Source organism: Octopus bimaculoides, chromosome 2 (genome assembly GCF_046866305.1).
Source record: "Octopus bimaculoides isolate indiv1 chromosome 2, ASM4686630v1, whole genome shotgun sequence".
In the NCBI taxonomy this organism is placed as follows: Eukaryota; Metazoa; Mollusca; class Cephalopoda; order Octopoda; family Octopodidae; genus Octopus; species Octopus bimaculoides.
Window position 1 is genome coordinate 61,605,780 of NC_142929.1, and position 12,500 is coordinate 61,618,279.

The 12,500-nt window shown below is 36.5% G+C and overlaps 1 protein-coding gene across 2 annotated transcripts in view; it reads right to left on the reverse strand.

Annotated features, from left to right (window-relative positions):
* LOC106869440 (small ribosomal subunit protein bS16m) overlaps positions 1-12,500 on the reverse strand; it is a 430,651-nt gene that overhangs the window by 47,415 nt on the left and 370,736 nt on the right. For both annotated transcript variants that reach the window (XM_089346379.1, XM_052977318.2), the window contains one exon: positions 2,999-3,266. In XM_089346379.1, the coding sequence (XP_089202505.1) occupies positions 2,999-3,266 (268 nt within the window). The remainder of the gene's footprint in view (positions 1-2,998; positions 3,267-12,500) is intronic.

A 12,500-nucleotide genomic window follows, 5' to 3' on the forward strand; every position in this document is an offset into this window, starting at 1 on the left:
TATATATACATACATATATATATATATATACTATACATATATATATATATATACATACATATATCTATATATATATATATATATATATATATATATATATATTCCTCTTTCTCCGTTCTTCCATTCTCTGAACTTTCCATCTTTCCGACGAAGGGCTACGCCCGAAACGTCATACACTCTCTCTTTCCTTTCCTGAGCGTCCAATAATACTATCCATATCACGTCCTCACTTTGTTGTTTTTTTGTTATTGTTTTTTTGAACTATATATATATATATATATATATATATATATATATATATATATATATATATGTATATATATATATATATATATATATATATATATATATGTGTGTATATATATATATATATATATATATGTGTATATATATATATATATATATATATATATATATATATATAGTCAATCCAAACATGAAAAAACAACAACGCGAGGATGTGGAGTAAGTACAGTGTTATTGGACTCTCAGGAAAGGGTAGAAAAGAAAAAGGATTTCACGTTTCAAGTAAAGCTCTTCATCAGAAATATAGAAAAAGTCCAAAGAAGGGAAGATGGAGAAAGAAAATCACCAATGATACACACACGAAATAATCACATGTCCAACCAGTCTATCAGATGCTATTACAAATTGCTGGTCACAATGCACTTTGCATTGTTTTAGCCTTCAAATGACATTACTCTGCTGGTTAGGTAGGTAGATCAACATTTTCCCCAGATCAAAAAGGTGGACTTGGAGCAACCTGAAATGAAGTGTTTTGCTCAAGAACACAACATGCTGCCTGGTCTGGGAATTGAACCCACAATCTAGTGATCATAAGTGCAACAGCCAAAACCACTAGGCTACACACCTTCACATATGTGTGTGTGTACATATATATATACACACTCACACACAAACATTCATGTACACAAACATATATTTATGTGTGTGTATATATACACATACGTATTTTCATGTATATTTATAAACATATACACAGATATATATGCACACGCATATACAATGTGTATGTGTGTGTGTGTGCCATAGAGAAAAACTGTTTTCATATTGAGAGATTTTGTAGAGTATGTAAACAAATTAAGTTACACAAGAAATTCTAATAACCATCATAAAAAGCAGAAAACACATGACAGCCTGCCACTCAGTACCACCATATGATAAGCCACTGCGTGTCAAAATGCACAGGGTGACAGTAGCATTGAGTCTGACCAGGGGTTTAATCAAGACTGCACAAAAAACAACAGTCATTCTCACTGCATATCATATGTTGTAGTTGTCACTGATGCATTAAATAAACTTACTGACACTGGCTACAGTTGATTATTACATTCATAGAGAGAAATTACTCATACACAGCTATTTTGATTTAACAAGTTATACTTGCAGTGTGAGTGTGTATGCGTGTGTGTGCATTTGTGTGTGTTACTACATATTTATGGATATTATAAAGTCTGTTAGTGTTTTTTTCTGAATTTAACCCATTAGTTACCAAATATATACTAACAACAGAGGCAGTATTAATACTGAGGGATAATACCTATCCCCATTTAAATATGGGTGTTCTGTTAGAACAAACTATACTGTGGTAGATATCATGAGAGAAACTGTCATATAGGCTTTTGGTGCAAAATGCACTCTTGTTTATATCGCTAATGGGGAGATAAATCCCTGCCATCTCCAGCACTGCGATTACCATCATGTGATTTTGACCTCCCTTGGTCTTGTCAATGATGGACACTCAACCACTAGAGATAGCAGTGACTCAGAACAGTGCCAGAACAGGTACTGCCAGTGAGCTTGTTGAAAAATATATATCAGTGGCAGAGGTAGTATTAATACCAAGAGATAATATTTATCTCCTCTTAGATGTTCTGTTAGAACATTTGGGGCAAAATGCACTCTTGTCTCAGTGCTGGAGATGGCAAGGATTTGTCTCCTCACTAGTGATATAAACAAGAGTGCATTTTGCACCAAAAGCCAATATGGGAATTTCTCTCAAGGTATCTATCATAGTATAGTTTGTTCTAACTGAGCATACATGTTTAAGTGAGTGTAAATATTATCTTTAGTTACCATATTTTTGTTGTAATACAATGTCTTTATCTCAATCAATTTTGAAAAGAAAGAATGAAGAATGTAACAAAGTATGTTAGGCATTTTTAAACTGGTAGTTGGAACATAAATAATATGAAATTTTGATACAAAGTTTTATTGTAGATTACTTTAAAACAAAGAGTTTGTTTCATAGAATCAGGAGAGCTCTCAAGAAGGTTCATATCAAACACTGAACTCAATGAAGAAACAGTTTTTGAGAGTAAGCCATGCTGCTTTTATCTAAAATCAACATATAAATAGCTGGGATTCAAAGGCTTTCATGCTTTTCATACATGGGTTGTAGATCCCTTAGTAAGATCTTTTACTCTACTTTTACAGTTACACTCAAGATTGTGTTGTGTCCATTTATGGATCACTGTAACAACACTAAGAAATGTGTGTGTGGGGGGGGGTGTACATATTCTCTGATAATTATAAAGCATAATTCAATTTAGAAATGGAGGAATGTAAGATGGAAGTATATGGGAATGAGTATGTGAGAGAGAAAATGTGCAGGTAGGTGAAAAAAAACATCAAAGATTAGTTGTGCTTGGGAAAGAGAGAATGGCATTGAGAGAGAGAGAGAGAGAGAGAGAGAGAGGTAGAGTGGAGGAGACTAGAAGAGAGGAAGTGGAAAAGAGAGTGGGAGTGATTGTGAGAGAAACAGAGTATTGTTATTTGGCTGCATTTATGAAATTCAATGACAATATATTCAGGATCAATACAAGCATTATTTGAGGTATCATTAATATGCTATGAGATGGAAACTTCTAGAAACAAGCAGAGATCACATACTTCCTGTTATGTAAATAAACAGGTTCTAAAGCAAGTATACATAGCACACAATTATAATTAAAAAAAAAATGGAAATAGCTCTTACCTAAAAGTTCTGCAACAGGTTTACTGAGCTGTGCACCAGCTCCAACATAATATTTCAGTCGGTTAAAGTTGACGGCTACTAAGCTCTCACCAAACTTATTCACGGTGGGATCGTAGGTACCAATTTGCTCAATACATGTAGCATTTCGAGATTTTCGTTGGGGAATCACAATAATGTGAAAAAATGGCCGGTTCCTACATCCATAATAAGCAAATCGTATCATGAGGATATTTCGTGTTATCCTTTTAACTCCACTCAGTTGACCCATCTATGAAGAGAAAAACAAAACAAAAATACCATTTATTTGTTGTTATAACAAAATTAAATGCATAATATAATGGGAAAATATCTGAAATTTTTACCCATGTATTCCCTCGTTATCCATATTTTCCCCAACAAATAGTGACAAACATATTCAAACTGAACATCAATTATATTAATCCCACCAATATAAATGAAGAAAAAAAGAAAAGATACTATTTCCATTTCAAATAGATTGCAGAAGACAAAAATAGTAAATTTTTTTTTTAACATCTAAATTTGGTATTCTGAAAGTGAGACTCTGAATAATACACACTTAACATCATCATCATCACCATCACCATCACCATCACCATCACCATCACCATCACCATCACCATCACCATCATCGTTTAACGTCCACTTTCCATGCTAGCATGGGTTGGACGATTTGACTGAGGACTGCCGAACCAGATGGCTACACCAGGCTCCAATCTGATTTGGCAGAGTTTCTAAAGCTAGATGCCCTTCCTAATGCCAACCACTCCGAGAGTGTAGTGGGTGCTTTTACGTGCCACCAGCAACGGCCACGCTCAAAATGGTGTATTTTACGTGCCATATATATATATATATATATATATATATATATATATATATATATATATATATATATATATAAACATTTAGTTCTTGGGCAAGTGTCTTCTACTATAGTTTCAGAGCCAACCAAAGGCTTGTGAGTGGATTTGGTTCACGGAAACTGAAAGAACTTATCATGTATGTGTGTGTGTGTGTGTGTCAGTGTTTGTCCCCCACACCACACGACAACTGATCTTGGTGTGTTTACATTCCCATAACTTAGCAGTTCAGTAAAAGTGTCCAATAGAATAAAAACCAGGCTTAAAAAAAGTACTGGGGTCAATTCATTCGACTAAAATTCCCCAGTATGGCTACAGTCTAATGACTGGACAAGAAGAAAAAAGACATGGCAGTGCCCCAGCATGGCCGCAGCCTCAAGGCTGAGACATATAAAAGAATACATATACCTTCTACCTTTTATTTGTTTCAGTCATTAGACTGCAGCCATGCAAGGGCACTACTTTGGATTTTTAGCTGAATGAATCAACCCTAGTGCCTTATTCTATCAGTCTCTTTTGCCGAACCACTAAGTTACAGGGATGTAAACACACCAACACCAGTTGTCAAGCGGTAGTGGTGGGACAAACACAGACACAAAGAGACACACACATAGTTTCAATTTCCCAAATCCACTCACAAGGCTTTGGTCAGCCCAAGGCTATAGTAGAAGACACTTGCCCAAAATACCATACAGTGGGACTGAACCCGGAATCATGTGGTTGGGGAGCAAGCTTCTTAACACACAACCAGTCATATTTTTTTTTACTTGTTTCAGTCATTTGACTGCAGCCATGCTGGAGCACCACCCTTAGTCAAACAAACTGACCCTTGAACTTATTCTATTGGTATCCTTTGCTGAACCACTAAGTTACAGGGACATGAACACACCAACATCGATTGTGAAGCGATGGTGGGGGTACAAACACAGACACACAAATACCTATATATATATATATATATATATATATATATATATATACACAAGGCTTTGGTGAGCCTGAGGCTATAGTAGAAGACATTTGCCCAAGGTGCCTTGCAGTGGGACTGAACCCAGAACCATGCGCTTGGGAAGCAAGCTTCTTACCACACAACCACTCCTAGATACAAAGAGATACAAACCATGCACACACAACACACACATACATACACACATATGGGGCACTTTCAGTTTCTGTCAAACAATTCCGCTCCCAAGTCTTCGGTTGGCTCTGCACTATAATAGAAAAAAAACTTGCTCATGTTGCTACAGTGGGATTGAACCCAAAACCCACATGATTTGGAAGCAAGTTGCTGCTGCTGCTTCATCATCACCATCACCACCACTGCTATTACTTTTGGAGAAGACCTGTCCAACCCATATATGCATGGGAAAAAGTGTATGGTGACGACAATAACGACAACAACAAAAACAATGGTGACAATGAGAGTGACATTGATGATGATACACACTTCAATGACATCGTTGTTGGCACTCTGTCGCTTACGACATCGAAGGTTCCAGTTGATCCGATCAACGGAACAGCCTGCTCGTGAAATTAACGTACAAGTGGCTGAGCACTCCACAGACACGTGCACCCTTAACGTAGTTCTCGGGGATATTCAGCGTGACACAGTGTGACAAGGCTGACCCTTTGAATTACAGGCACAACAGAAACAGGAAGTAAGAGTGAGAGAAAGTTGTGGTGAAAGAGTACAGCAGGGTTCGCCACCATCCCCTGCCGGAGCCTCATGGAGCTTTAGGTGTTTTCGCTCAATAAACACTCACAACGCCCAGTCTGGGAATCGAAATCGTGATCCTATGACCGCGAGTCTGCTGCCCTAACCACTGGGCCATTGCGCCTCCACTGAATGACATCAGATTGGTATTATTAAGCTATTCTACATGTTCTATCAACTGACATATCCTCATAAAAGCCCAAACATCATTCCAAGTTAAAGACTACAAACCAGTGTTTCCAAAATAATTGCAATGTTAAAGAGAAAAAAAACAAAACAATGATTATGATAATAATGATGGTAATGACGATAGTGACATGCAAGTCCTATTTTTGTTACATAATTAGTAAATAGTATTCAGTATTTTGTGAGCTACATAAAATTGTTAGGATGTGATGAAATAAATTTAGTTTTCAAAAATAAGATTTTGAGTCATTGAAGACAAAGTTGTTTATTAATTTTTTTCTTTTTTGCTCATTTTCCCAAAATGAATTGAAAGTCATTTAATACATAGTGATGGGGCTTTCTATATCATTCAACCATAATTTACTGTGTATCCTTTCTAATAGCCATTACTCATTTGTGCTGAATAAAGATTGTAATAATTTCTAAGAGAGAATTAAGAGTCATTTGTCAATATGTCCAGCAAAGTTTTTTTTAGAGTAAGAGAGAGAAAAAAAATCATCTCATATTTTGTGGCAGCAATCGTTCATTCATTTATTTATGCTTTTAACATCATATGGATGAACCTATGAACATGGGTTTCATCTCCATCATAAAGTTCAGCATCCTGAGATCAGGCTTTACTACTTCTTCCAATGTTTGCTTTGGTCTGTCTCTTCAACAAGTTCCTTTACTTAGACCACTTGGCTCTCTTGCATATCATGATTATTTCTCCTTATTCTCAGGTTATCTATCAGCTCATATATGTTTTGTCTTGCGTGTATGCAACAATAGTGGCGGCGCAATGGCCCAGTGGTTAGGGCAGCAGACTTGCGGTCATAGGATTGCAGTTTCGATTCCCAGACTGGGTGTTGTGAGTGTTTATTGAGCGAAAGCACCTAAAGCTCCACGAGGCTCCAGCAGGGGATGGTGGCGAACCCTGCTGTACTCTTTCACCACAACTTTCTCTTACTTCCTGTTTCTGTTGTGCCTGTAATTCAAAGGGTCAGCCTTGTCACGCTGTGTCACGCTGAATATCCCCAAGAACTACGTTAAAGGTACATGTGTCTGTGGAGTGCTCAGCCACTTGCACGTTAATTTCATGAGCAGGCTGTTCCGTTGATCGGATCAACTGGAACCCTCGACGTCGTAAGCAACAGAGTGCCAACAACAATGCAACATTAAAGGAATGTTTGATATATAATTCAACAGGGTGTGTAGCTCGGAGATCAGCAAATCGCTCCAGATCAAGATGCTACTTCTCCACATTGAAAGATTACAGCTCTGATATTATGGACATGTAAATAGAATGTTGCAGGAAAAAATTGCAAGATAGATTCTTCAAGCCAAATCCACTGGGAAAGAGCCTTAAGAGTAGACCAAGAATGAGTTGGTTGAATAATATCCATAGGCTCAATTGGTCACACATGAGAATCCAGCCAGAAAGTATAATTGTAGTTGCTTTTGATAGGACGTTATAGAGGATGTGCCTTAGGACTCTACCTCCACAACTCTACCAAGAATAGTGGGTGAAGAAGATGGATGAATGGATATCTTATAACCAACTCTAAGTTCATGTAAATAAGTAACATAAGATCTAACATGAAATTTGGTAAAGAATTTTCTTTTACCCCTTTTTAATGTTAAATTCAGGAGTTCAATTAACTTCCTGGCAAAAAGAAAGAAAGAAATTAAATTTGCTCCATTGATATGAATATTATTTGACATCAGCACTACCTGAAAGAAGTCACTGAAATATAAACCGACCAGAGTAGGTTCAATTTCTGATTACAGATGTGATAGCACTAGACTTTATTGAAAAATCATATTAGATAGGGAAAACTGGAACACTGTAAAGCCACCCTGCTGAGATAATGGCTGATGGAAAAAGTCGCTGATCTAATATTGGCACTTATTTATTGATTCTTTCGACTGCAACAGTGAAATACATACATCACTTTTGGATAATTCAACAAATACCTCTTACAACTAAGTTTGTTCTGAGTTACAACTTCAATTTCTTCCTCAAGTTGATGCTACACATACAATGAACCAAACTCAATTCCTTCCTCTTTAACATCTATCAACTGATTTCAATTAATCAATTGGGATTAAGTATAAGTTCACTTGCGCTAAGCCTTATTATTTACTATTTCTTAAGGATTGAACTGCCTCTGAAATCAAACTTGTTGAAACGAGGGAGCCGTTAACACTGAAACCCTAATAATTAAACTGCCTAAATGTTTAACATATTAGATAATATCTACACCCCTAATATATCTACATACAATATTCTTGAGAATCTTTGACAAAAAAAAAATAGGATACATTATTAGACGTACACATCTTTGATAATTTACAAGTGAAGATGGATACACCAATTACATATGCATGTTTTGCTTGTGTATGTTTGTTTGCACATTGTGTGTGTAGTATGTGTGTGTGAGAATATGTGTATGTGTGTGTGTGGGTGTATACAAGTATGTGTGCGCAGGTGGTGGAAGAAGGCATGATTGACGAGAACATTTGTTGGAATGTATGTACATATAACGAGTCAAATAAATAAATAAATAGAATCTAAAAACTTAGAATGTCAGGTATGCTATGAATGATTAGAGAAATATGATGGGATTGAGGCAGGAGTTAGGGATGTGATGTAGTTTATTTAAAGCAAGAACTAAAGATCACTGATGAATGTTTGACACTCCCATCTTGTGTTCAGAAAATTTGAACTTACTAAGACTGGAATTTGAGAGGTGGGTTGTTGCAAAGTTCCACCACCAAAACAAAGCAAATGTGGGGTGGGGAGAGGGAGAGAGAGAGAGAGAGAGAGAGAGAGAGAGAGAGAGAGAAGAGTATAAGTGAATATAGTCTGAAGGACAATGAAAATAGCCACCCATGCAAAAAGAGACTAATGTTACAGTTTTAAAGAAATCGCTTTCCAAAATCCTGAAAATAAATACAAATTCTTCAAACCTTACTCTTTTACTCTTTTACTTGTTTCAGTATTTGACTGCGGCCATGCTGGAGCACCGCCTTTAGCCAAGCAGATCGACCCCAGGACTTATTCTTTGGAAGCCTAGTACTTATTCTATCGGTCTCTTTTGCCAAACCGCTAAGTTACGGGGATGTAAACACACCAGCATCGGTTGTCAAGCGATGTTGGGGGGACAAACACAGACACACAAACATACACACACACACACACACATATATATATATATATATATATATATATATATATATATATATATACATATATACGATGGGCTTCTTTCAGTTTCCGTCTACCAAATCCACTCACAAGGCTTTGATCAGCCCAAGGCTATAGTAGAAGGTGCCACGCAGTGGGACTGAACCCAGAACCATGTGGTTGGTAAGCAAGCTACTTACCACACAGAAAAACAAATACATACAAAAATAAAACAAACAATACATTACAGCAAAGAGAGACATTTTGAATCCTCAATCAAGGAATAGAGATATACCAGTTATATTACTATCAATAACAGCAATGCAAATGAGACCACATAATAATAATAATTACTATGACGAAATGCTTAGCAGTATTTCACCAGATATATACATCTATATTCTGTATATACAACAGGCTTCTTTCAGTTTCTGTCTATTGAATCCACTTACAAGGCTTCGGTTGGCCTGAATTTATAGTAGAAAACACTTGTAAGATACTACTCAGTGGGACTGAACCTGGTCCATGTGATTGGGAAGTAAGCTTCTTACCACACAACCATGGCTGCACCTAAAGATATTGTTTCTAAATAACCTGCAGATACAAGTGCTAGCAGTTCACTGCTCTGTATACAAGACACTAGCAGACTTATTGGTTCACCAGGAGTGAATGTGTACAGGTTCAAGGCACTAATACTAAAATAATATCAACTGGATTTGTACCTGCCAACTAAAATGCTTTGTTGAACTATATAAAATAAAAGTAAGCAGTCCGTAATGTTATGAAAAGATACGTATTTTCATTTTGTTCTCTCAAACTTTATTCCTTACCACCACCAATAACCATCACAAAAACCTTAGCCAAAGTAAAGAAACAGAAATTTACCTTTTCACAATTATCGTCATTATTATTATTATTATTATTATTATTATTTTCTCTTTTTCTCCTTAAATTAATATCATGCTTCATATAGAGGAAGAATTTGCCAAAATCCACAGATGATTTTTATGAATACAGTACAAAAATATGTTCAATCAGTGGCAATTGAGAACTTCCTGTTACACATGCACACGCACGCATGCACACACACACACACACATACATACATGAACAGTCCTCAAACATATGTAGAATATAGGTATATGTACACATACACACACGAATGAATGAAGATATGTGTGTATGTCTGATTGTTGGTATGCTCTCTCTCTCACTCTATATACATACACACACACAAACACACTCGCACACACACACACACAAACACCATGTACACACACACACAAACACACACACACACACACACACACACACACACACATAATCATGCATATCTATAAATACACATACACAAACTTAAAAAAACACATATTCACAAACACAATATATGAAAAAAACACATGTATCTGTATTTTAATATGTATGCCTTGATTTTGCAGTTAATTCCATTTTGATAATATATTTCATATATATCCTTGCTTAAACCTTACCTTAGCCCTACTGAGCCATTCTTGTCTACTTTACATGGGATGTAGGTTCTTGATGAATTTGATGAATATTTGCATACACACAGAAACACATATGCCAGTAGAGATATATATATATACATACTTATCATCATCATCATCATCTAACATCCGTTTTCCATGTTGGTATGGGTTGGACGGTTAGACCAGAGCTGGCATGCTGGAAGGCTGCACTAGGCTCCAGTCTGATTTGGCATGGTTTCTACAGGTGGATGCCTTCCCTAATGCCAATCACTTTGTGCTGGGGTGCTTTTAAATGGCACTACACAGGCACTTCTGCATGGCACTGCTCAGGCGCTTTCATGTGGCACCACATGGGGGATTTTTACATGGCACAGCCACAAATGTTTTACACCACTAGCAGAATTGGTTGCTGCAGGGTACACGTCTTGTTGAGTAAGGCCAGGCACAAGGTATCTGGGTCCTTTTGCCATCTCACCTGAAAGGTTCAGGGCCATTCTTGAGTACTTCATCCCATGTTTTCTTGGGTTTCCCACTTCCACATGTTCCATCCACTTTGAAAGATTGCACTTCTTCATGGAGCTGTCGACATCCATCCACATCACATAACCAAACCAGCATAGTCTTTTTTCTCTCTCTCTCTCTCTCTCTCCATATATATATATATATATATATATATATATATATATATATACATACACACACACACGCGTGTGTGTGTGTGTGTGTGTGTGTGTGTGTGTGTGAAGGCAAGTGGCTTAGTGGTCAGGGTACGTGGCACATGATCATAAGGTCATGAGTTTGATTCCCAGTAGTGCGTCGTGTCCTTGAGCAAAATACTTTATTTCTCATTGCTCCAATTCGCTCAGTAGGTAAATATGAAGTTTACCTGTAATTCAAAGGACCAGCCTTGTCCCACTGAATCTCACTGGGAACTATGCTATGGGTACACGTGTCTATAGAGTGCTCAGCTAATTGGGCATTAATTTCATGAGCAGGTTGGTCAAATCAACTGGAATCTTCATTGTTATAACCAACGGAGCGCCCAGGATATACATGTGTGGGTGTTAGTGAGTGTGTGTGTGTGTGTGTACTCACACACACTCACACCCACATGCTTTATATAGAGAAAATTGCATGTATGTTTTGAGAAAAGGTTGGCTATATGATAAGTACACACTATCCACACAGGCATAAATTAATAGAAGACAGTGAGATTACTAATCTCAAAGTGAATGTTATATCAAACCAAACCAATGCAATACAAACACACACACACACACACACACACACACACACACACACACAATCAGCTATTCTTTAATTTCCAGTGTTATTTTTGTACAGAAGTTAAGCAGGAAGAGTTAGGCAGCATGCCAGTGGATAGGAAATGAAGAAAAGAACTCCCAACTGCTCAAGCTGTAAGCCTATACCTCATCCATTTGGTCACTGAGACGCCACAGAATACATAACAAAAAGCTAGATATAATAGGAAATTTTTATTCAACTATTCCAGCCAGATTATCAAACGCTGTGTTTACCCTTTCGGATAAACTTGTTAAAACTTCTAAGAATATTCAATAAATGTTACATATATTATATCAAGGCTGTTTTTTTTTTTTTCTTGCTTTTTTTTTTTAACTATACTGACCAGATTAGCTTAGCAAATTTTGCTTTTAGCTGTCCATTCAGATAAACATGCTGTAAATTTTAACATCCTACTTACTATAAATGTTTTATTATTTTTTTTACTTTACGTAATCCATAGCAGAAATGGTGTTATGTAACAGAAAAAAAAAAGAACTTGATTTTTTTTTATCAGGTAAATGAATGCATTTATGTTACATTGTCTATGATATTTTCTATTGAAAGAGCTGGTTTAATATTTTTATGGCATTTAAAAGAGTATGTAACCTTTTGCTAATGTAATCAGCATACATCACTATTTGGGTAGCTGTCTCAATGCCAATGATATAGTTGATTCATCCTAACTACTAATCTCTATGTTGGCTTCTTGAAATATAAGGTTGTTTTAAAGAATAGTAAGGAGGTCATTTCTCTGCAC